Source organism: Ornithodoros turicata, chromosome 3, assembly GCF_037126465.1.
Source record: "Ornithodoros turicata isolate Travis chromosome 3, ASM3712646v1, whole genome shotgun sequence".
Classification (NCBI taxonomy): domain Eukaryota; kingdom Metazoa; phylum Arthropoda; class Arachnida; order Ixodida; family Argasidae; genus Ornithodoros; species Ornithodoros turicata.
Window position 1 is genome coordinate 61,386,486 of NC_088203.1, and position 27,080 is coordinate 61,413,565.

The following is a 27,080-nucleotide window of genomic DNA, read 5'->3' on the forward strand; positions in this document are numbered from 1 at the left end:
TAACACATGGGAAGAATAGGCATTCCGGCTGGGACCGCTAGGAGTATCATCCGTGATCGTATCGTCGAGATTGTACTGTGCTTCCTATAGCCATGCACAATAGGCACGAGGGACTGAGGCACCTTGGTACAAGAAAAACTCTGTACAAAGGGGTGCTACACCCACTTGAAGCTTGAAAAGTGCTGCTGAGTCACTGAGGACAAAGTCAGTAAATCAAATATACTACAATTTACACTGTTTCAAAATGATTTTGAATGTCAACACTGGCCAACATGAACTTCTGTGGAATGAATACAGCGTAATGTGCCTTGGAGGTGTTTATTTACTTCTGTGTAGACAGTACTATGAACAGCATAAGCTCCTCAGACAAAGCCAAAGTTTTTGGTTCGAATGGCCATCTGTATCTTGGCCTTGAGCAGAGCCTTGGAGGAATAAAGGGGGAGGTAGAGGCGGGAGATGCAAGTGTTTGCTGTGGGCAGATGATGATCATCCGGCGGCCGGATAGTAATGCTTGGCATTGGTTGGAACCCTTCTTCACTTGCTGGCAGTGCAGGGCTGCCTGTCCAGAAGTATACCTACAACGCACAAATGCACATTTATGGAACCTGTACATTTAGAAAGACTGCACTTACCAGATCTTGTTTCTCCTGGTTGGGCATTTTCTCCATCATAGACCAAAACCATCGTTTGAACTTGATGATCTTGTCACTGCTTTCCTCTGTAAAAACATCCAGAGTAACTTCAATACTTAATATATTAAGCTATGTTCTCACACTGAAGCATATGATGTACCATAACATGACTAAATGTGGATTTAACAGCCGATACCAATAATTCAATACATATCACGAGCCAAGGTAATAATAATGTGCAGTGAACATCTATGGGAGTTCTAGGGTTTTGTTGTTGTACACTGTGTCGGCACTGTTGATATTGCTTCTCAACTTTAATGCACGAATCTATCCTGTGAATATGCACCAATAGTCATCAACACTTTGCGCGGGTTTGTGATGGGAGTAGCACAGACCATGTGAAGAGGCTAGGTTTAACAGAATTTAAGACAAAGAGACACCAAGCATGGTGCTAGAATTAGTGCTTGATTGGTTTCACACACTGAGGTTTACACGATGGCACTTGCTCATGAGAACAATGAAAGAATACCCTATCCCTGTAACTTCTGCCCATGCCAATGCTGGTAAGAGATGACAAGGAAAAGGTGTATCTCGCACACACTATGGTACCGTATACCCAGGCTAACTAAATACAGCCTACTTCTATACTGCGCTTAAGTTAAGAGAGGAAATATCAGTCTGCAAAATATGCCATAAATTATGGTGGCGGGCTAGCTTTTTACTGCCACAATCTCAATGTACATCTGCATCTACAATCTGAATACACTAAATTGCCACTATTTTTGCATGTAAGATAATATTTTGCCCTGAGCAGCATTGATGCTCGCCTCTAAAAAAATATTCTGGGAAGAATGAGCTCCTTATATTTTCCGCCATCGCATGTATCCGTATTCCGTCTGTAATGCAGCTAGTATGCACTGCAGATGCATGATGCCCTCATTCTTTTAGTTCAAACTCTGCTTTATTTGAACAAATCATCTGTCCCCTTTTGGGCTCTAACTAACGGAGTAGCACTGTACCACACGAAACTGTTTCAAATCCTGTGAAACAAAGTTTAACAAAGTCATGTTTGCAACAAATTGTTTTTGCCATCTCCCAAATTTTGTTAAAAAGGTAACACAAGTGCCACATAAATTCCAACTGGAAGAAAGTGAAAGTACTTCTACTCACTACTCTCATCATTGAAAGAAGTGTAACTGATGAGGGCCTGGACGTTGACCTCTCCCACTCCATTTAGGAGGAGCCGGAAATCCTCAGCAGTCAGTCCTTCCAATGTGTTGTTTGGTAAGACATCATACACACCCATGCGCATGGCCTGCAACATAAGCAAAGCTTGCCTTCAAATGGAGTATTCACTACTTCTGTTTTCACCATATGCTACATTTGCAGTAACGGAAGTGCCTCTAAGCATTCTGGGGCAGGGGAAACAGAGTTTCAGCGCAGTTTCGTGATCCGCCATCAAAGGGCCTCAGGCGTGTAGTTTATGACATGGAATGGACGCTCTCCACATTTAGTTTGTTTCATCGTGTCATGGGCAATTTTCTACTCAATCCAGAGGCATGAGATTTGGCATGCCGCGAAGCTAGCATAGCCACTCCACAGGAGTCAGTGCAGAGTGGACGTGAACTGCGTGTCTAGATACGCAATGTGTTTCGTTGTCGAAGACCCTACCGATCCTCAAAGTTATAGTGACTGCCAACAATAGACCTAGACAAGAGAGACATCTTTAGAGACATGCCGGCTGTACTCTAGCAATGAAATTTAAGGCTTCTAAAAATTGGTGACTGTGTTTAAAAGTGATATACAGTTGAACCTCTCAATAACGAATGTCGATTTTAACAAAGTCCTCTGTTTAAAGGAGAATCTCCGTCGCTCGCACACGTCTCCATAGATGCCAATGTATTTTTGCACTCAGTTTAACGAAATACATTTGTTTGGTCACTTCTATTTAACAAAGTCTCTGGGTGACGAAAGCTTTCTACACGTGTCTTTCCCCTTCACCACGAAGAAGAGGACAAGGAGGATTCGTTTGTTACTGCAGCTGTCACGTGCTGTAGGCACACTGTAAAAAGAGCATGTGGACATGTGCGCTGCCACCGCAGTTTCGAAACCGGTGCAAGGGCCTTTTTGCACCTGGACACAAAAACGTGCATTGATGGCCTCTCGCGAAGTCTAATTTGCTTTTGTTGATGCCGATGACAGAAGGTTGCGGTTTTTCACTCGTTTTTGTTCGCGCCGCTGATGGTGGTAAAATGGGCATGACACTGCTGCCGGTCAAAATTCCATCAGCGCAAATGTCTATGTGATATGTGCCCATTTCTCGTTGTTTTCGGTATTCAACGGTGGTGTACTCTTGTTCTTTCCGGAATTGTGCGTCGTGAGTGCAAGTGAATCAACCAAGAAACGTCGATACGCCAGCGCGCAGAAGAACCAGTAGAAAGCGGTAGTGGCCTTCCAGAGTTACGAAAGGCTCCAAGCGATATTGTGCACAAATTACGTATTACCTCACGTTATGTGACAAACAAAGCTTGATATTTTGTGTCCTTCATAGCTGGATACCTGTTTTATGACAACTGGCGTTTTGCAGTACGTGAGGCGCGGGTAGTGGCGGCGGTCATCTTTGTTTCACTTCGCGGGTTCCATTTAGCAAATTTCTCTATTTAACGAAACAAAGAGCCAGCATTTACAAATTCGTATAGAGGTTTAACTGTAATGCGTGGAAGTGAAAGAAGGCCACATACTGATACTAAAAATATAACAAGTACAAAAACTTGTGGTCTAGAACCTTTTTATATGCTTTTCAGTAAAACCATCTAAAGCCTTTCTACAGCATGGCAACGGATTTGGAGGTTGCCATCTTGTGAAAGGTAGACAAGCATTGGTCACATTAGGTTAGGTTTGCGTACAGGTCAGGTTAGGCTACACAGATTTGTGGTACAGGGTGGTGCCCCCTCCCCCAGCACGATCTAGGCCGTGCCACGTCGCCTTCCATCCTGAGTAAATATGGTGGGTCATCTTAAAGAAATGAATGCTAAAACTTAATTTTTATGTGTTTCACACGATATTCAACGTTCATTCATATTTGATTTTATCGCTTATTTTCACTTCTTTTTGGTAAGGTCATTTATTGTTTGATATTTATTCCAGTTTTTTTGTTAAGAGGGGATATCACCCGTCGCGGCCCCATGTATTTTTTATGGGGCAAACTTTTCCATTTTTCTCGATAAATACTCGTCCGATCTTCACGATATCTGTCTGATTTGATAGCTTTTAACAATTATGAGAAAATGGATTTTTCAAATTTTCAATTTTTGCTTGGATTTTTCGTTGAGATGTTGTAGAACGTGTGGAAAATAGCCAAAAACTGACCTTGGACTTCTGAAGCGAATAGCAGAAAAAGAAATCATCCTAGGCAACATTTTCTCAATCCATTTTCTTCTAAAATGTGTCCTGAACATTTTGGTACCACTATCTCGCGTGTAAAGTCAGCCGTTCAAGAGATAAATGAAAATATCTGAGGGTATGTACAGCGCTTCCTCGGGACAACTTTTTCTGCCGCTCCGTGCTGCCACGACGCAGGCTTTACATCCAGAAGGTATTTATCCGCCAAGTGTGACCCTTATTTCAGCATACTATCCGAGTTTCCCTTTCCCAGGAAAAAAAGGGGAAGGGTGCTAAACTTCACTACAGCGGGGCTATTCTTTTTCCTGCTGTGTGGCTTACTGCGCCGGCCTTTGAGAAGCGGGCACAAGTGGGCATGTAATGACTCAGCATGCTATTCTCGGTATTGGGCTAGTCCTTGCAGTTCGGACTGTCCCGTCGATTCGCTTGGTTCCTGTGTGCGTGTTTGTTCCAAACATCTGGAAGCGTCGAAATATATGTTTGGCACAGGGACGAGCGGCGATGATGAGCTGAGCAAATGAAAATTTGGCACCCGCAAAATAATGAAGATAATAAATACTTGTGAGATAAGCACAACATCCCCATTGTCTTGCAGCCTCCCAAATAGAACAAACAGCGTCTAGTCATAACAGCCCGGATAATTCTTTCTTTATTTATTTATGCTGTTGTATGAGCCAATCCAGTTGTGCTGGTTGCGTATTCTGTGTTCTGCGTCTGCAATTGATAAGCGAAGCTCTATGTTCTTAGTGTAATTTTGTTGTAATGTGCTCCGTGTACAGTATCGTTATAGCCCTATTTATTAAAGTCAGTTACCTGGCTATCTGAAACCCAATCCATTCTCTTTCCCATAATATGCAGGTGAAAGAGGTGCAAGGAGGGAAGAAAAAAGAAAGAGGCCGGCGCAGACTCGAAGTGAAGCAACATTGTGTAGGTAGAAAGCAATGATGACCCAAGACTGATGACACCCAAGGGAGGTAAAAGGGTTATTATTAGGGGTGTGCGAATCCGAATATTTTAAATCGAATCGAATATCGAATCGAATGGAGGGAAAAATTCCGAATACCGAATCGAATATCGAATATTCGTGCAAAATTTTCAATATGTGACTTTCGCACTAAAAGTTTCCATTTCGTAGCCCATGCCTTTAGTGTAATTTTTCTAGCATTAACTGTCACAAGAGAGACATGCAATTCTTCTGTTCAAAGCCCCTACTCTTTAATGTTACATGAGAGTGCTTCCTGCTTTTCGGGTGAGCCTACACTTACTGGAGTGGTTACCTTCATTTCAAAATTTTATGTCAGGCAGTAGCATATTATACGGATGAGGCTGTAATTTTTTCAGACAACCACAGGCCATTTGTGAAACAAACGAATTGGCATCCTGCCTCAGCTTTGTCATGAACACCTTTTAGTTTCTTTGCACTCGCCCTAGGAAGTTGCACTACTGAAATTTTAGATGCAAAGGACATCTTTAAGACACCCTTCTTGTTCGTGGGCTGTAGTCATCATTCAAGAGTCCTAACTTTTTAAAGGCAACCTCACAGACATCAAAGTCCCTCGTCGCCACCGCTAAACTGCATGTGGGAGAGGCGCCGCCCCTTCCACAGACGATGTCTACAAAACTAACTTTGGATAACGTTATCTTAAACTAAACACCGTCCCGCCTGTGTTGGTCCTGCAGCAAGGGCAATTTTGTAAAGCAGGCTTCTCCTCGTGCACAGAAGCATCAGGTGAAGCCCACTTTCGGGTTGTGTCGTTCATATTCGCGGAATAGTCGAATATTCGAAAAATCGAATACTGGATATTCGATTCGCGAATCGAATAGTTCGAGCGTTTGATATTCGATTCGAATTCAAGAATTCGAATATTCGCACACCCCTACTAATTATACTACCCCACACAAAAAGAAAAAGAAAAGAAAAACGAAAGAAGGCTTCCACACTTCTGAAAGCGGGTAGTGGACCTCTCAGCTACATGCCGTCATGCAGTACAAAAACACAAACAGAAAAGGAAAGGAAGTGAGGGGCAGAAACAAGCAGGTTGAGCGGCTATGATGGCGGGAGCTCTGCGAAGAGCTTGTCAAACACTACATATTTTCCAGTCGATCCGACTTGGTGAATGGACTTGTCGTTGTACTTGGCTTCCCGTGCTAACGAGTTCAAGCCCAGCGCCGGCTGTGTTGAATGCTGCTGTTCTCACGTTGAGGTGCACACATGTGAACAGTTTCTTGCGATGTCGGTCTCGGGTGTAGGAAGAAATGGTCCCAGAAAGAATAGTCCCGTAGGAATGGCCCCGGAAAAAATGATACCGGCCAGCGAGAGAGAAAAGAAAAACGGTCCAGTTGACTTTTTTCTCTCTCTCTCTGTCTGTGTCTTTGCTTCTGCTCAGAATACAACTTCACTGCATATATTTTTCTTTTCTTCTTTGTATTTTCGCGCTGATAAATTGCTATCTTAAAATGTATTGGGTAGGGGTGTTCGAGTATTATCATTTGGACTGGAGACAAACATACGGTATTATCGTTATCTTATGCATTATACGTAATTATAATATACGCTCGAACGCAGGGAGGCTATTGTTCTCTATCGTGGGTGTGCATGATCAAGTAAAAATTAATGCCAGAACAAACGTTTAGCAAACAAGATAAACGCTAAGAAATAAAAGTGCCAAATAATTGTACTTATGATAAATAAATATAAATAATAGTAACAAAATACAGAAGCCGACACTGAAGATTTTTGTTTAAGTTTAATTTGTACAAGCTTTCGCGTGGAGGTCCACGCTTCCTCAGGTACCTTTTGTACCTGAGGAAGCGTGGACCTCCACGCGAAAGCTTGTACAAATTAAACTTAAACAAAAATCTTCAGTGTCGGCTTCTGTATTTTGTTTATGTGATCTACAGGACTTGACTCCCCTCTTCGTATACGCATCTAAATAATAGTAATACACAAATAAAATAAAATACCAAGTCCGGACAGTCGTCTCAACCCACCATCTTTGCCTGCATGTTTGTGCGTGTGCTGCCGAATGTGTAACTCTCCTTGCTAAAGGGTCATTGTCAGTTAATAAGATTCTGAAAATCATCGATAAATACGTATTTCGGCTTTTGATACGTCTTGTGCATTGGTTGTATATTTCATGCAAATAACCGTGGTTAGTGCCGATCCCCACCTTCCAGTGAGGTCTTTTTTTTTCGCTCTCTCTCTCTCTTGTTGTTCTCACTTTGTTGTCGGGAATTCCCTTGTAAGGTTGGTAACAGGTCAATGGTAGACGGCCACCGATCCTTTTCACGTTCGAAGCATTTCTATCTGGGTTTGTGGACGCGACCTCTGTATGTATAAGATATCGCATTCTGGCACAGATAACAACGTTGGTACGGTTCAGGCCCGCCCACACACACAAAAGAGAATTGGGGGGGAGGAAAGAAAAATAAAGATGTAAAAAGATGTAAAAATAAAGATAAAAAATAAAGATGTAAATACGTCACGACATTAATGCATGAAACGCATAAATGCACATGTTCATCAAGCGAAACTAAGAAGAGCCGACAGCAATTGAAAGCGAAAAGGCGAGTTTCCTTCATCATGGAGATGGAGCGGATGACGCACATGCGCAAGGCGCTTGCATGTGGATTCAGCGTTTCTCGCATGCACAAACGCTTCCTTTGCGCAGGAAAGCCAACTTACGGGACGGAAGCTGCGACGAACCCTTGTAGTGACTGGTAGAAATTGGGTTAAAGGAGCATTAAAGTGGTATCTAACATGGCCAAAAACTGCTGTCATCTTGTAGAGCACTATGTGAAAAGCATTCCCACAAAATATTTTTGTCCAAAGTTGTTTCACCGCGGCGCAATTAATTTGCAAAATCGCCTACCCTCTCCCCCAAATCACCCACTCTAGTGTGACATTTGTGGTAGAGAGCCCCCTCGTTCGTTGGTAGGAAAGACCGTCTGCTACGAACATTGCGAGCTGTTTCTTGTTGACTTCTATTCTCTATATGAGTTAGTACGTATATCACATTTTCTAAAAAAAACAGAGCATATATGCACCCTGAGAAAATAAGGTTGCAAGCACAAGAGTAATATATCCGTGGCTTCTGTGCAATCTCAGAACTCACAGTAGCAGAAAGCAAGCAATGACGTCGGTATTGTGGCGCCACCTGTTAGCCACTGAACCAACTGTGCGGTGAAAACTGTCAGAGATGTTGCACATTGTCGGGAAGCACTGGGGTATCGCTGTACAACACACAGTTAATTTCGGGCTGCGCCACTCGTTCTTCCCGTGGTGTCAGCGGTCCCAAAAAATCGAGGTCGTGTCGTTGACTGCCTTCAAATCCTCAGTTTTGGACATCACGCAGCCGGAGAACGCCTGGCATCTCCGAAGCGGTAGCAGATGCTCCGGCCTGCGCGGTGTTGCTCACCTCGATCATGTGATCCCAGATCCAATGAGGAGCATCCCTACCACAGGCGTCACATAGTGACACGCGTAGCGGCGCTCATCATGTGCCTATCCTGTAGGTGAAGGAGGGTGTTTCGCGCACTGGGGATTCGGTGGGCTCTTGCGGGTGTCCCAATTTCGCTACGGTTGCACGAACTGTGCGAAAACTGTTTTCGGCCGCTGAACATTCCATACAGACCAAAAACAGAAACAAAGTTGTGTGCCTCTAGACTGCTCCTTTAAACCCGGCTGCCTGCTGGGTCGTTCGGGGGGTAAATTCAGGTCAAATTGGGTTTAACCCGGAAACGTCCGGCTCTACTTATACATAGGGCCCTCAGTTTTCGGGTAAAACCCGATAAAGCCCGTTTTTATCCCCCGATTTACATCAAAATAGTTCGGGTTTAACCCGATAAAACCCGTAAACCGGGTTTGCGAAAGTGCAAATAAGGACTTGATCCGCACACGCGCGAACTACGGCAATCGCGCGACCGCTCCCGACTTGTTCCCGACCGCGCCGCGCCTTGCTGGTGAAGTAAACAAAACACGTCGGGTTTGTAGACGCTTGCATGCAGGTCCGATTTCTAGAGTGAAAAATGTTCCTTTGGTAGGCGTCACCATTTGAAAGTTGGCTTCACCTAACACTTCCGTGTATTACGGTCAAGCCCACTTCAACGAATGCTTAGTGTTGCTTTAAGAGGGCATACCAGCTCTCCGTCCCAATGTATTTCCTATGGAACAGTTTTTATGCTTTCTTTCGGTAACCGCCGCGCAGATTTTGACGCGGGTGCTTTCATTATAAAGAGGAAGACGAGATGAAATTACTTACGCTACGGGATTTCTCATATATGTCGAATGTATTTTACGGCGACGTCACGAATGCGAAAAAAATACACAATTTTTCTCCTCCCTCTTTGAACAGGTTTTATTAAACTTCTATAGCCATTTCGAAAAAAACTTTCCATTTACTTTCTCTGGAATTATTTCAGGAATCGATAGACAAATCTATATGTCTACCACTTTCCGTTTTTATAAAAAAGCATGAAAAGTGAGTACGGATAAATACCGTCTCAAAGCCCCGTAAACCGCGTCATTCTGTGTCGCCCTCTAGCCGTAGCACAGGAAAAACCGCGCGGAACATTTTGACCGTATCCATCCGCCGACCATGCGGCGCGCACGCGCACTGTAGTGCCCCCTCTCTCCTCTTTACTTTCATGGACAGCGGACTTAGAGCATGGCCTTGAAGACCAGAACAAAAGCTTACTTAGCTGCTCGTAAAGGGATTATCGTCAGCCAGCATTGTCGGTGGGGAGGGGGGGGGGGACGAGCCAGCGTTGTCGCGGCCCGTGTAAGAAACCACCGAGACCAATAAACCTCTTCTTTTTTCGGTGCGCTTATAGAAAAGTGAGATGAGTTTATTAGCTTGACATGAAACGTCAATTTGCTCAATTTTGCCGTTTCGGGTTTGTGCTTACTCAGTCAACTGTCTCATGAGGCTAACGAGAATCCCTCGTATTTACCGTTAGTGGAAGGCCGACTTCACAAACATTCCAGTAATGTTCAACAGGATCGCCCTGTAATGTTCGTAATGTTGAAACAGCCAGCAAGTGGATTACACACAGATAAATGTTTCTTAGGATAACGGTACTTAGAACTGCAGCTTTATTTGTTGTTTCTCTTTCTTTCTTTTATTGATCGATTTATTTTTATTTTTATCTTTATTATTATTATTATTTTTTTTTCATGAACGCTCCACGTGAACCAATAAGAAAAATCGATCAAGCGGCTGCTGCACAATTATTTCTACCCACTCTATGAGCAACAGTCTTTTCCGGAACCCAAATTCACGTTCGCGTAGCAAGGAAAACCAACGACAGCAACGGGGGAGGGGGATATATTTATTAGACGAAAAGGGAAAAAAAAAACGGCTAAAGGTCAGCCAAACGGGATGTCGACTTGCTATTCCAAAAATACATAAATAAATAAATAAATAAAATTACGAAATAGGAGATAAATGAAACGGACGCGACGGAACAGCACGTTAGTTAGTTGATTATTAGGTTAGTAAAAGTTCGGTGTTTGCATTCTCATGTTCAGGTTAGTCTAAGTGGGCTTTGGCAGTTTCCGCGCAGAAACAGCCAGATAACATTTATTTACAGTAGTTTATTTTGCAACGGGGACTTCGATCACGTTATTTTGAGATACGGCCAATTTTTCGAGACCGGTTCCCTGGATTTTCCATCTTTCGACAATCCTTGCTAGTTGCACGTTGCATGACCCAAAACCTGTACCCGTCTGTCTTTGCACGGCGCACAAAGGGAGGCCTTCTGAGGAAGATAAGGAAAAGCTCCGGGTCACTGGGGATTCTCCGCTGAACTAGTGTCTACGCTGAACGAAAGGTCTGGTGTAAATGTAATGTGAAGTACCCTGTGAAAACCAAGGAGTGTCTAAAAATATAGTACTGAAGTTTCCGTGTAATAATCAGCGCAATTATGAGACGGAAATCGTGCTCCGACACCTCGTCGCGCGTCAAGTTCCTTTGATTTTATCTTGTTCATTTATACATAAAGATGGCGTTCAAGGGGTTTTAGGAGGTTCCGCCTTTTCCTTTTTTTTTTTTTCATTTTTTTGAATAGCTGTTTCTAAATGCAATGCATTTATTTAGGCTGATTGAGCCTATCAAAAGGCCGAAAATCATGACGCCGAACTATCAGAAGGCCGACAGCCAAAAGACCAAAAAATCATAACGCCGAACTGTCAGAAGGCTGAAAATGGAAAGGCCAAAGAGACACCGGGTGAGCACTCCAGTGAATGACCACTGAATGGGATGGTGTAGATTATGAAAAAGTTTTGTGGCTATTGTATTAGAAATCAAATAACTGGAATGCATAGCATTTGGTGCTCGCAAATAGACTAGCCAGCGTATATGAAAAACAATAATCTACAATATGTTTACTACGAAAAGAAAGTGTGTGGTAGGTAAAGTGAGGATAATTGTGCATTAAAAGCGCCTGGAATATAGATGCAAGTAAGAACCGAAATCTAGACAGCCGATGAAATACATCACAGCCGACCGAATGTTATCGTTCGCTTTGCGGTTTTGTTGAAATTGGGAGACATAGGGTGCTTTTTTCTTTTTTTTATGTGTTAATAATGAGTAGTTAAATCTACATTCCATTCAACAAGCAACATAAAATGGATATACATAGTTTGCTGCATTAGTTCGCTAGCGATATCGTTTGCTTGATTCTATAGTATTTCTCTACTGTCAGTCAGACACAGGTGTTACAGTTGTCCTTACATATTTTTCTGGGCCGATGTTTATGGGTTATAAAAGCTCTACACCCACTTATTCAGGTGTTTCATTGCGGTTTGATTGCATTGAAAATACGGTTCATCAACACAAAAAGTATGAGACAACAACTACAACATCATTGTCTGACCGCCACAAACAACAAAACGGAACTATATATAAAAATACCAGTATTCCGGTTGAGTTGGGAACTACGTCCAACGATATCCACGTTCAACGAGCGTGAAGTCAGAGCCTCAGGATAGTGGGCATTTGCGTTTCATTTCATTGATACGAATACGGAAGGTAATGTGTGTCATTGCGCTCAGTATTCTGTAGTACTCCCCTTTATAAAAGAACGCGGCTAACATATCTGCCAGAAATAAGTAGAAGGTAGCAGGACCTTGGAAAATCACCAGTGATGAATCACCTCGTGTCATAGTCAGTATTTATTTGTTGTTGGAGAATCCCATCCTAATCTTACCGCATTGTCTGCACTCAGCAAACTTTGCGAGAGAGGAACAGAAAGAACAGATGTAATCGGCACAACGCAAGCGGCGCAGTGGGTGTAACCGGATTTATGTTCCTTGTTCAGTGGTTTTACTGTGCATTAGCATGCATGTTAATTTAAAAAATCCCGTCTCCCAATTTAAACAAATAATGTGATAGCACTTGATCGGCTATGATCCGTTTCCTCAGCTGTTCACAACGGCGCTCCTGTAATTTCCGGGATACGGAAAAATCGTCCCCGGTGGGAACCTAGGTTAGAGCGATTCCGTGCCACTACATCCAACGCGCCGTTACGTCCATCATGCTCTTACATCCGAAAGCGAGTCGTTACATCCACCCTGCTCTTACACACAAACGACCGTTACATCCAACGAGACTTTACGTCCATTTCTGGCCGATAGATCCATAAGTCAGTACACACGAGCCGTTACATCCAACAGAAAACCATACACAACGAGCTGTTACGATGCTAACGCGGCACCTCACGGGTACTTCTTTGAATAGGAAAAAAAATAACTAAATAAAAAGTGACCTGTAATACGGATTGACATTGATTGGTTCATAGACAGCTGCTATATTGGTACAACCACAAAACGAAGGTCGTTAGGGTATGAGGCATGTTACTGAGTTTCCTATTTCTCCTAGGAAATTCTCTAGTGTCTATGCTGAACGAAAGGTCTGGTGTAATGTGAAGTACCCTGTAAAAACCAAGGAGTGTCTAAAAATATAGTACTGAAGTTTCCGGGTAATAATCAGAGCGTTATGAGACGAAAATCGTGCTCCGAGACCTCGTCGCGCGTCAAGTTCCTTTAATTTTATCTTGTACATTTATACATAAAGATGGCGTTCAAGGAGTTATTCCGAAATCCTAAGCTGTTTGGAGAAGGCGTTTGATCGAAGACCGCTTGGTCGCAAGCCGTTCGGTCGAAAGCCGGTTGATCGACGCTGTCTGTTCGAAAGACGTTTTTTTCGAAGGGAGTTCGAAGCTCGCAGCGCGTCCTTAGCACCTCTTTTTCTGTAACTTTTGATTCGAACATACGGAGCATGAGGCAATCAGTGTCTTCTCCTTTTTTGTTTGTTTCTTGCTTTTTCTTTGTTTTTTTTTGCAGCTAAAGAGGGGAGACCACTGGTCATTTGCAGAAAGGTTTTATTGGCCATTCACGAACAGCATAGCCTTCTGGCTTTTTACTCTCTCCCACCCGAAAGGAAATAAAATTGAATAAAATTGAATTGAATTGAATAGAACAATGCGGAAGTATCCTGCGTAGCTGTAGGACACATACCGAAGAAAATGTCTTCAAGTTGGGAGCAGCCGATAGTCTGTGCTTCTTCTGGGCACCCTTTTCATTGCTGGGATCCGAAATGGGATAGTGATATGTGCACGAAAGGCACTCGAAGTATAAATGCTAAGAAGGAAATTTCGCCATAATATAAAATACAGATATTGTATTAACAGCCATATAAAACCTTAGATCAATCTTGTTTATAGTATGCATCTGCTCCAAACGAAGCAATAAAAAACTCAATCAAACGACCGCTGCCGTTTTGATCAAACGGTGTTCGATCAAATGGCTTTCGACCAAATGTCCCGCGTTCGATCAAACGGCTTTCGTTCTTGCGTAGACGATTTCTTCGGGGGCATTTTTCTCTGGGGACGGTTCTTCCTGGGGACATTTTTTCCGGGGATGAAAATCTGGCATCTCGGGAGAGCTTTGATTATATGAAACGACTTCTCCGTGATCATTCCTTCATTTGGCAACTAGTGCTCATATTCATCTCTGGAAACCCCAATTTTGTAATTGCATCTGTGTTGCCCTTCAAGAATAGTGATTTTCCTAAAATACGCATAAATTTGGCTCACATGTGTCCAGTTCTTCAGCTTTTCCACGACCGAATTTCACGTTTTCAAGTTTAGATTGAATTAACTGAGACCTCAGCATCCAACACAACGAAATCTGGAGTAAAAATTTACGCTTCAGAAATTATTCTAAAAAAAGAAAAGAAGGCATATATTATCCTGTCCCTCATAATAAGGAGCCGAACTGTACTTTTTTGCCACACTCAAACAAGAACCTGTTATGTTGTCAGGTGACCATAGTTATTATTTTTCTACAATGTGTCATTTTATTTTTTGTCGAATCGTTCCTCTTGGCGTTCAGGAAAAAAAAAAAAAGACTGTGTTGGGAATATCGCGCCTCCCGCTGCAAGGCCTTGCCGCTCGACCTTCCCATATCTTTTTTGGTTGGTTTCCGTGTGTCGACCCCAAGCCTTTATCGCCCTTCACCTCCTTTGTACGGTTTTGCAAACTCGTACACCAGAAGAAAGGGAGTCCCCTGTCACTGGGGTTGTCGACTGACATCGTTTTTCTGAGCGGGTATAAGGTGAAAGAAAAAGAAGGGAGAACATGGAGGAAAGGAGCCTTTCAAATATGTTACTGAAGTTTTCGGGTAATAATAAGAAGTCTGTTCTACGACGGAAATTTTGAAAAGTCTTTTGCACAAACGCCTTGTAAATGAATTCAGATATTTGATAATGCTTACTTACCAGAAATATACATATCAAAATGTCATTTTTGCATGAATAATAGAGTTATTATCAAGGTAAATTTCATGTTGTAAAAACATTTTAGGGACCCCTCATATAGGACCCCGGTAAGCGAATGCTGCCCTGTTGTGCATTTCTCACACACAAAATATGGACTTTGTCGCAGGCAATGCTATGTACCTCGTATCTTTAACGAGCTCCCCTTCGACAGTTTTTCTTTGGAATCGAAGTACAAACTAAAAAAAACGCTATGGCAACTTTATCATAGGATGTAGTACCTTTATATGTTCATGTACTGTCAAACTGTATGCCGCTGACTGCTTCAGGCCCAGTGCCACAAGCTTTTTCGCTTAGACGGGCCTGTTTTATTATATTTGTAGTTTGCTTTCTTGAGTAAAATTATTATTATTATTATTATTATCATTTATTATTATTATTATTATGTAAGCGAGTGCAGAAAAAAAAAGGAATACCGTTTCGAGCAGATTTGCTGACTGGCATTGTAAGCGCTGTGTGTAGGCAATGTTTATAGCCTAATTTACAACCGCTGGTAGATCCAATTGAGAGCCTCCGAGATACCGGCATCCGTACAATCCGATCACACTTGTACGTCGGCATACAGTAAGTGTGCACTAGTAAAACAATACGAAGAGCAACTAAAAATTCCATAATCAGTCAGTACAGGCGGTAGTGACTTGTGAAAACAATAATTGTAGCATGAATATATAAGAACAAAAAATTAAAAGTAAAGTACTCATGTAGCAATAGGAGACAAGCAAAAAGACGTGAATGTCTCGAATCGAACTGCGGACCTTTCGCGGCAAAGTCCGACACTTTACCACTCGACAAACAGCGCAGAGGGCGCAGGCTGCCTTAAACTCGCGAGGTCAACCATGCACAATGGGGATTATTTCGTGAGTCGGAGGCGAACGGCGTGATAAGGACGGCGAGCGTGGCGCCATCTAGAATCGGGAAAATCCTGAATCGGAGTTGCTCCCCGACTGATATGGCCTCTTAAGTGTCCGTTTGTAGATTTAGCGGAACTTTTCGATTCATTTATTTGTGTTACGGGAAAGCCATCTTTAACATCATCATACACTTTGTTTAGTGATATATTAGGTTAGAATAGTGCGGCTGTGGCAGCTTGCCTCGCACTCCCAACTTCATTATCGGCCATGGTCCTATTAATCTAGCCTAACTTCACTAAACTAACCTAAGACATCATCAACTTGGTTAGTTTAGTGATAAGTTAGGTTAATCGGGCCATGACAGCATCCCTTGTCCCTCAAAATCTGTTTCAATAATGAGGTGAAGCCGCTATGCAGAATGGCAACGCCAATCAAAGTAATACCCTGGTTTCGTAGCAAAAATGCCCTATGTTTTTCACACCGGAAGAAATGTAGTCTGCTACATGAAAGCTTGTGTCAATAAGTAAGTTGAAAACTTCAGTGTTGGATTTTTGTACTGCTAGTGCTTTCCGTGGACGTCGAGGAGACCCTTTCGTGTGCTGTTACCATAAACAAAATACAGAAACAGACACTGAAGATCTTCAGTGTCGGTTTCTGTATTTTGTTTATGTGATCTACAGAACTTGACTCCCCTCTTCGTATACGCTTGTGCTGGTACCAAAAATAGTAAAGGAATTAGGAAAAATCACGCTAAACAGCGAAGAAACAGAGTTAAGCAACGCTCGGCGTTCCTTGAAGTGGGTTTGCCCGCAATACAGGGAAGTGTTAGGTGAAGCCAACTTTCAAATCTTGTAAGGAGTAACTTGTATCAGCAAAGTACGCGTAGTAGTAAAGAGGATGCAGCAACAGCCAACGATATACGAGGCATACCAACACGAGCGCGAGCATGCTTTCAACGCTCATCGATGGATACAGTGGTTATACAGTGAATTATCTACCAGTCTCTTAATAAATATTCTTTCACTTAATTTCAACACTCCACAGACTGACCGCTGTGACATCGCTCATGCTCTCAGTTGTCTCACGACGTATACCCCCAATTATTAATTAATTTCAACACATAAAAGTATTTTTTTTTTCACCCGAAAATACATCACTTCTCAGTATATCACACGATTTTACCCTGTTTGGCAGGTCCTGATTTTCAACCCGATATTTACCCCCCGATTTTCACAAAAAATAAAACCCGAAAACTGAGGGCCCTACTTATACATTGATCTACAGTCAAACGTCGTTACAAGGAAATAACGATAGAGCAGAATAATTTGGATTCCCTGGCAGAGGGCCATAAAGATGAATGTATTTTAACTCCCGCTACAACTAAACACTCTTTAATCGCCGCCTCGATACAGCGAAAGAACGAGATAAGGTTTATGACCCCAAAGCTGACTTTAGTGTCACGAAAACAAGGGGCGCAAGCAGCACCCTGTTCCCGCGGCGAAAGATGGCATGCATGATTAGGGTCGGGAGGAATCTGGTGCCTATAAAAGGAAGTCTGAGTCATTGGAAGGTTAAGGAATTTACTTCTGAGGCTTCGTTTCGCGCTGGTTTTGAGCTGTCCAGTTGCAGCCAAGTACAGGATGAAGGTAACAGCAAAGAGCATGAGACGCAAGGTACCATCGCGTGCGTATGGGAAACGCTTCGTTCGCGTTGCGCTGTAGATGACGAAATCAGCCTAGATGATCTTTTTGACGGGGACAAACATGCCATATCAATGGAGAGCCTTATGGAAGACGCACTGCCATAGATGCACGAAGGTTTGCGGGATCGCAACACAATATGGGGAAAGCTACGGAGGCTTTGTCGGTGTACGAACAATGCGCGTGCCCTTTGGCACTGTATTTGTAGTTGTTGTCATTTTTCACTAAAATTTTATCCGCATCGTAGCAGGAGTTATTGACGCTCATGTACAGCACACGCCCTTGCAAAGGTCTAAATCTGTGACCTTCAATTCGATACAACAAAATGTTCGATACTATGAAAGAAATTGCACTCCCGGTGAGTTTCGTTATATCGAGGTTCGACTGTATATGGGAGCATGGTGGGACCATGATGATTTGTTCGAAGTATCCAGAAATTCGAATTAATGAGGTGTGAAATGTGAATGACGTGTGTGCGAGCTTTCACTGTATTGGTTTATCCAGCCTCTTTCATAGCGTTTTAATTTGGCTTCACTCACGGGATACCGTATTTGCTCGAATGCAAGACGACCCCCTAAAAATGATTGCAAAAAAAAAAAGAGACAAAAATTGCCACCTAACATACTTCAGTGATGGAACTGCCTCCAAGCCCGCGGGCGCTGGCTCTGGCGCACAAAAAAAACGCATTTGGCGCAGAATTTCACAGAATGGCGCACCCCGCCGTATGTACACCACTGCGTCCCGCGCGATACATCGTGTTTGCAATACATACTCTCCACTTTCTAGCGAATATTCGGGTTCAGGACATCTGGGAACAAGTATCGGCATGTACGGTTCAAGTCCTGAATGCTCAATTGCTCGCGCTGTCCTTACGCGCCTACACCCTGCGAGCACGCGCGATGTTACGCAGTAGCGGAAAGCCTGGAGTGATCCATAGTACAGGCGCCGGCAACTCCGGAATCAGCGTCGGCAGTTATGCCTATCCACAATTAGTTAAAACGCAGTTGTTTAAAAACAACTCCCATGCAAACGAGCCAATATTCTATCGCAGGCACGTAACGTGTCCAATGCTCGGTAAATTTGCACCACCACTACCTTTCGTCCAGTATGCACAAACTTGATGCACTAACAGTGCGCTTTATTGTTGACAACTTCTCTTTGAAGTACAACAACGTAGGATTCTTGTATTAAGTTAACAAAGAAAACATATTGCACGATTCCACGTTACGAGAACGGGAAAAAAAGGAACGAACAAACAGCGAAGTTTCACGAGCGCTGCGCAAACACAGCGATGACAGGAAACCGGATGATAACTTTACGCTACTTGTGTAAGAAACAGGTGCTGCTAATTATGTAGCACCTGTTTCTTACTCAAGGAACAGAAAAAGTAGCACCAGTTTTCTTTTGTTCGCCTACTTATAAAGTGATAGTGGAAGCTTAATTTTGAACACCCTGTATAGTGAGCTACTGGGGGAATATCGGTAGTCCTGTACATTCCTTTGTACAAGGATCGACGACACAGTATTCGGAGCGAGTATACTTCTCACTTATTGTTGCGTTTTTTCTTGGGGCCTGTGACTTGGGCGTCGACTTGGCGTGACTCGGCTTCGTTGTTCAGATGCATGACGAGAATAGAAAGGGCGCGTGAGCATCGCTCGCGGTTTTTGTTTCGTGTTCATGCGTTCGAACCAGGGCAGCCTTGTTCGGCGTAGCTGTGGCGCAGAATTAGGGAAAATTGCTTTTCCGGCGCGGGGTTGCGCAGGTAATCCCAAATGGCGCACTTTGGCGCAAATGGCGCAGCAGTTCCATCACTGATACTTTATTAAGAACACTCAACTTTCATCTATGTCGGAATCACCGCTGTTCTCCTTGTCTGAGTCGTCCCACAGCAAGTTGTCTTCAGTCCCGTCCATCGCGTTCGAGAGCATTTGAGCTGCTGTTCGAGCTGCATTTCTTGAACGCACGCACTACGATATTCTCAGGGATTGCCCTCCGCGTGTCCAAAATCCATGTGACTACTTGGCTCAGAGGGGCACGCTTCAGACGTCCGGTAGTCCAGTAGGGGTTAGCTCCTTCTCGATGTTAGCTTGCCATCCACTCTTCAGCCCACCGAAGGTTTTCCTTATGCAAAAACAGTCGGAAGATTTCTTTCTGTTGTCCAAGCCATCTTCGTACGTTTATCTCGAAAACTCCAAAATGCTGCTGAACTTGAATTTTGTTGTGCGTGGTTTCACGCTGCTTCCATCACTTTCCGCTTGAACGCGAAAGAGTAAAAAACACGCTTTGGGGCAATCACGAGACGCATGTGCAAGCGTGAAACAAAACGCAACCAGCAGCGAAAGACAAAAGTCGTGAGACACAGTGACGCAGCTGACAAGTGAGGGAGAAGTAAGTCACGTGGGCTTGTCTTTCGCTCTCCCCCTTTTGTCTGGCGTTTGCTCTCTCCCCTTCGTGTGGGGCGGGAGGTATGGTTATGGTTTCGATTGCAAGACAACCCTCATTTTCGGGGCCCCATTTCTTGGTAAAAAAAACTCTTCTTGCAATCGTACAAATACGGTAATCTTCACCGCACGGGTTCCATAGCATGCCACTGACTTATGTCAGCCCTCGCACAGCAATCAAATAACGATCAACTTCGCGATAAATGCAGACATTGTTATGCACAGGTTTTACTGTATATCGCTGCTGTTTCCGTTATTATTACAGTTATTGTTCCCAGCATCAGTGTTAGAATGTGACACTCTGGAGTAAGAAAATGGAGGGAGCCATTTTTTGTGAGACTGATACACCATGCTGTTAATGTTATGCTTACCCCGAGTGCTCTTTCTTGTGACTTGATCATCCTGTACTCTGCATACTTGCGGACATATAGGTAAACATTGGATGCATTGACTTCAGTCTCGCGCCCTCCAGGAATCAGCTCAACAGACCCACCACCCTGAAAGAGATACAAGTAAATAAAGTAAGAATAAATAGTTAAGCAGAAGTGGAAAACTTGAAGTGCAATATTTATTAACATGTAAAAGTGCTGTTTATGGAAGCCAAAATGTAGGATGCTGTGGCAGAAAAGTGAGATCAGTGTAGTACTATTTATGTACTTCGGAGGGCCAGTATGAATAGGGCCTTGTGTTTTCAGCTTTTATATTCTTTTAAAAATCGGGGATAAAATCAGTTTCTATCTCAGGATCCATACGAGAGGGTAAAACCAGGCGATATCGGTAAAAGCAGATTCGAGTGGAAAACGAAAAAAAATGCACTTATCGGAATTCAGGTAAACACAAGATGCAGAACTGCCATGCTGATTGTGCGGTGTGTAGAAGAGACCTACCCTCTGCTATTCGCCACTAGTGCTTAGCGTTATCCAGTGCCCGTATCGGTGGCTCAATTGGCACCTTACCAAGTTAGTTTTCAAGGGTTTTCCGGTTTTACTGTCAGCAACAATAATGCAAAACGGTTTGACGCTTTTAACCTTAAAACACAAGGCCCTAAGTATGAACAAGGAAAACTGGTCCAGAAAGCTTTTTCTAATACTCTCCACACTCACCTTTAATATTCACTCTTACTAATCCTCTTACAAATATACTGTATTTACTCGCATATTGGTCATACTCGCGTATGAAACGCACCCCAACTTGAGCGCTGAAATGCTGGTACCTTTTTATTCACTGCACATTACACGAACCCAGACTTCAGTAGCACGGCAGGATAATCTTGCGTAGCAACAGCCAGTGTATTACGCACGGGTGGGCGCTCATATCACGCAGCTACTCGTATTGCACACTCAACGAGAAGGAGCGCCTGGTGCCAGGGTGATGAATGTGGAGTGCAACAAACAGAGTATTTCGCCCACGCTTGATGGAACGGAAGACGATTTTGTGTGGGAGAATCGCAATGATGCGGGACAACTGCAACATGAGGGAGAATCACGACGTTCGATTCCAGAGAGATTACCGTGGATACCTCAGAATAAACTGCCATAATGAGGCAGAACTGCGACATTCGATTCCGGGAACATCACTGCGGATATCTCGGAATAAAACCAGAGTCAAGTGTATCTTAAATATTGGTTTCCAATCTTCCCCCGCATATTGAATACACTCCCTCGATGGCATGATGCTTTTGAGTAAAAAATATGCGTCTTATACATAGGGCCCTGTGCTTTAGGATAAATACCCGGTTTTACCTGCCCCTCGATTTGCGCCATCGTCACTTTGGGTAAGAGCCAAAAAAAAAAATAATAACTTGGCATTTTGCAAATTCAGCCACCAATACCAGCACTAGAGGACACTATGTTCCACATCTCATGTTCATGTAAAATGCGAGAAATACTCCTTTGTTTTCCACTCGAAAATCTACTTTTCCACCCGATATTGCTCGATCTTACCATTTTACGGAAGCTAAAATAGCACCCGATTTTCAAACATTACAACCCGAGACTGTGACGCCCTCTGTGAGGCGCAGGCGGAAGCACTTTAGCGCAGACTTATCCCAATGTGAGCATGAGGCGGCGGCGGAAGCGCTTTACTGGATGCTTCAGACCACCGTGCTTCAGAGAGTCTTGCACAGACTCCAGAATCTCCCCCCTTTATACGTCTGCTTTAAAACTATCGCTGTAAAACATAAAACCCGAAAACACAAGGCCCCACTTATACGTGAGTAAATACGGTAAGTTAATTGTGATGCTTAGGCTAACAAAGATACACTGTGTCCTTGCAGCATTAAATAAAAAGCAACACATGTGGAATGTATTAATACACATCACAAACCAGACCAATATAATATGCATGAGCACTGGTTGCTTCAGGGGCAGTGTGTGTACCAGTGCCTAAAAAAAAAACAAGTAAGGAGACTTGGATATTGGCGTTTACACATCCTAGAAAAGCTTACTATCTGGAGATGGTGCCCTAACTTATGCAGCCAGCTTAGCAAACAAAGATAAGAAAGAAGAGGTTGTCTTTTAACCTCAACTGCATTTAAAATGAAAGTCACAGTTGTTACCTCTTCTGTGCATAGGTCTATGCAGAAGGTGAGGTCAAGTGCAGAGAAGACATTATTGGAGTTGCGTGACTCGGCTTCTAGGACAAGCTGACGGAGAGACTCATATAACAATGGGTCAAAGAATGCCAGGTCATGCCAGCCAATTCGTTTGTTGAGTATGTACTTGATCACGTGACGGTTCAGAGACACAGGACAGAGTTCATTTTGAAGAAGGCACAACCCTATGATCCTGCAAAACACCAATATTACAGAGTTTAAAGATTGCTGTAGTGTAGAACTTCCACCTATACCACAGAAACTGCCCACAAAAACAAAATTGATACTCTCATTGCAAACATGATGAGATTTTACACACATGATAATTTAAGATCAAAGAGGGATGAACGGTTGCCGTTTGCGATTTCAAACCTTCAAAGCATTCAATCTCAGCAGGATGTCGTCTTAAATGGTTCAGAAGCGGAGTTATTGTTGCTGTCGGCGTCTTTAACAAGGTGCCGCACGTTGAGCGCTTTGACTCTCCATTACGCCGCACGAAAAACTTCCAAATGAGGCTCCTTCGAGCCCCATCCAGTTCATCAGTAGCACTAGCAGTTGCCATTCAAGTCAGCAAGAAACCACCGATCACACTTACGGGTTACAGCATGCGGATTGACCGGGCACAGGCGCAAAGGCAACTTTCAGCAGTCAGTGAACAGAAGCATGCGCTTGTCGCCAGATGTGGCACATGCGCAGCAGTTCTTGCGATGGCGACGAGACCATCTCGGAAAACAGCTTTGGCAGTTGTTCCTTTCAGTGTTTTCTCTCAAAAAATTTTGTACGTAAATCGAAGGGTTGATGTGCGTTTTTCAATTGATGTTACAAAGGCAAACTGATTACGCGTACACAGCGGTCATTTTGATAAAGACAACGTGCATTATTCGAAAAAGTATAGAATATATTTAGAGCCGGACGTTTTCGGGTTAAACCCGATTTGACCCGAATTTACCCCCCGAACGACCCGGCAGGCAGTCGGGTTTAACCAGACTTCTACTGGTCATTACGAGGGTTCGTCGCAGCTCCCGTCCCCAGCGATAGAACTACCTCCGAGCCCACGGGCACTGGCTCTGGCGCACAAAAAAGCCGCATTTGGCGCAGAATTTCACAGAATGGCGCACCTCCACCGTATGTATCCCACTGCGTCCCGCGCAATACATTGTGTTTGCAATACATACTCTCCACTTTCTAGCGAATATTGGGGTTCAGGACAACTGGGAACAAGTATCGGCATGTACAGTTCAAGTCCTGAATGCTCAATTTCTCGCGCTGTCCTTACGCTCCTACACCCTGCGAGCACGCGCGATGTGACGCAGTAGCGGAAAGCATGGAGCGATCCATAGTACAGGCGCCGGCAACTCCGGAATCGGCGTCGTCAGTTATGCCAATCCACAATTAGTTAAAGCGCGGGTGTTTAAACACAACTCCCGTGCAAACGAGCCAATATTCTATCGCAGGCACATGACGTGTCCACATGCTCGGTAAATTTGCACCACCACCTTTCGTCCAGTACGCACACACTTGATGCACTAACAGTGTGCTTTATTGTTCACAACTTATCTTTCAAGTACAACAACGTAATATGATTCTTGTATTACATTAACACAGAAAACATATTGCACGTTAGGGGTGGCGACACACTGCGGAGAACGGGCAAAGGAGGAACGAACAAACAGCGAAAACCGTGACTAGTGAGCTGCTGGGGAAATATCGGTAGTTCTGTACATTCCTTTGTACAAGGTACACACACGACACAGACATCGACGACACAGTATTCTGAACGAGTATACAGTCCGGCGAATCCTCGCAGGTGTTTCCTACGATCGTATAAGGAAACACCTCGCATCGGCAGCAAGACTTGATAGTCTAAAGAAGAAAGCGAAAGGTGCGCAGACAATGCTTCAAGTTTGCTATCGTCAGCGTGAAAGAGAAAAGAATGCCAAAGGTGTCGTTCATAAGTTCGTGAGCGCACAGGCAAAGAGTGGAATAAGCCTCGAGCAGGCTGATGGTCTCCTTCGAGAATTTGTATGCAAATACTGCCCAGCGGCCAAAACAATGCCCGGAGTGCACCAGCTTCGTCGTAAGCAACTCATCGAAGTTTTTGGCAAGCCCATGGAGGGGATCCGCGATGACGTGAAAGACGCGAAACTGAGCTTCATTGTCGACGAGTCTCCTGACATCTTGGGGTATCCTACCGTAGATACCTGAGATTTATTTTAGATTCTTTATCTGCGGCCTTGGATATTTTATAGTATAGCAATAGTAATATTTTCTCTTACGATGGGAAAATTTCTAAGCCAGAGGTAAAAAATAAAAAAAAACACTATTCTAGAGGTGTGCGAATATTCGAAATTTCGAATACGAATCGTATATTTGCGATATTCGATTCGTATTCGAAAATTTGATATTCAAAGTTTTGGAATATTCGTAAAAGTTTGAATATTCGATTTTTTTCGGATATCATAGCTGCTTATTACAAAGCTGTCGCATGCTGCGCGCTGGAATTTTTACGTTGCGGTATCTGCGTGAACAGGAAAAAGAACAGCTGCAAAAGCGACGCGCGGAGCTTCCGACGTACGCTCAGCAGCGAATGCGCTGCTACACGTTCGGAAACCGAAACTAGTACAGTTGCAGCCGCCTTTTTAAAGTCCGCCCCATCCAAACCGCCAAACGTGAAACGACGGTACGCTTCATGCATCGTCAGCACAGTCGCAGCTTTAGTGGATTGCAAACAAACTCTGAACATTCGTAAGAGGCCTACAGTTTGGTGAAATTCCGGTTTAATATCGAAACTTTGTTGGTGTTGAGCTGAATACCGCTGTTCACCGTGCCACTGCATGTATAGCCAAAACCTGCTTCTCGAACGCTAGGGGTGTGCGAGTACCAAATTCTAGACTGCGAATAGTTTTCGAATATTTAAAATTCACTGCGAATAGTTTTCGAATATCTAAAGTTCACTGCAAATCGAGTACGAATAGTTGGAATCAGGATTTCGAATACTTTCGAGTAATAAGAACTAACACGTCACACATTTATTTATTTTCTTCCCACAAATGTACATTTTGGAGACTCTCAAACACACTGAAATAGTTGAACCTTAACTTGGTTTTAAATTCAGGCAGTCTTGGCAAACTGAGGTACACTTAACACGACACTTCTTAGTCCAGTCTAAGCACACTGGAATACTCTTTTCAGTTGTTGTTCAACAGTTCACAGGTTGTCGTGCAGAAATGTCAGCTGCCTGACATGCTCAGGGAGTAAGGCAGCTCTGCATGGTTTAGCAACATTTCCTGCTGCTGAGAATGCCCGTTCACTGTAAGCTGACGTTGCTGGAATGGCGAGGTACTTGCGTGCTAGCCTGGATGTAGATTGGAAATTTATCCAGTGGTACGTTCCAGTATTTCACCATGTCGCGGAGAACCGATGATATTTGCGTCGCAGTATGCCTTCCCGAAAAACTACGCGTGTCCAAGTTGTACCTCTTCACTTGAAAGCTGTGATCGACAAAGTGGCACGTTAGGCTTAAGAAGCTGGCGTTCGAGCGTGACGTCCACATGTCGGACATGAATGACATGGACTCAACACCATTTTGTAAGGCGGTTTCGAGTTCTGCTTGAACTTCTCTCCTTGTGTCGTGAAAGAGTTTCGGTACTAGCGTCCGGGATAGCGTCGTTCTTGAAGGAGGGCAGTAGTCTGGTACCGCTTCGGCCAGAAGTTCTCGAAACCCGCGATCCTCGACCACACTGTACGGCTGGTAGTCTAGGGCTATCATGCGTGCCACTTTGACATCCAATGCTTCTTTACGAGCACGTGGCAGCTGTCTCTTTGTGGCGAACTTCTCGATTCTTTGCTGTTCCGCCTTCTTAGCCTCATGTTTCTTCTTAAACTCAGCATAAAGTAGGAGATGTCGCTTCAGATGATTCACGAGGCTGGTTATGGACCCCGATGGTGTCTGGATGCGCGCAGAGCACCGGTTGCAACTAGCAGAAACTGCCGATTCTTTTTGGAAGTAGTCCCACACGGGGCTTCTGTTTGTTTGCTTCGCTGCCGCGTCATCCTGCACAACTTCACAACCGTGTCCATCATCCTGCAGTTTTTCAGTTGTACACACAGCCGAACATGCCATGCCCTGCGCAACTCGTGACCGCGTCTCAACGGTTTCACCAGTTGCACGTGGTTTCACTTTCGCTTTGGGAGAGGAGTGGCGAGGAGCGCGAGGAGGAAGCTCACGCGCGGTGACGTCACCACGCAGCGCTACCAGCCTAGCAGCACGCGCGGGTGTCTTCGCGTGCATCTCTGCCGGTGGGCAGATACTCGAAAAATATTCGAAAACTGCGAATAGCGAATATCCTTTGCGAATATCAACCGAATATAGCGTATTACTCGATTCGTATTCGAAAATTCGAGTACTCGCACACCCCTATCGAACGCGTTTTTTTGGTTTCGATTTGTCAGCGATATATGATAGAATCATGGTTGTGTGCGGTGACGGCGATAATCGAGGAGTGGGACATGACGATCTTTCGACAAAGGTTCTCCAACTCCAGCGCTGTGCGACCGCGTATGTTAAAAAGTGTCAACTAGGACGATAATCACACTGCAGAGTCATTTGAAACTGCACTAACTGTT

The 27,080-nt window shown here is 43.9% G+C and overlaps 1 protein-coding gene across 3 annotated transcripts in view; it reads right to left on the reverse strand.

Annotated features, from left to right (window-relative positions):
- Positions 1-302: 302 nt before the first annotated feature.
- LOC135388521 (E3 ubiquitin-protein ligase UBR5-like) overlaps positions 303-27,080 on the reverse strand; it is a 272,129-nt gene continuing 245,351 nt past the window's right edge. For all 3 annotated transcript variants that reach the window (XM_064618109.1, XM_064618108.1, XM_064618107.1), the window contains 5 exons: positions 22,419-22,647; positions 20,233-20,358; positions 1,803-1,947; positions 633-718; positions 303-575 (listed from right to left, as the gene is read on the reverse strand). In XM_064618109.1, coding sequence (XP_064474179.1) covers positions 363-575; positions 633-718; positions 1,803-1,947; positions 20,233-20,358; positions 22,419-22,647 — 799 coding nt within the window. In that variant the 3' untranslated portion in view covers positions 303-362. The remainder of the gene's footprint in view (positions 576-632; positions 719-1,802; positions 1,948-20,232; positions 20,359-22,418; positions 22,648-27,080) is intronic.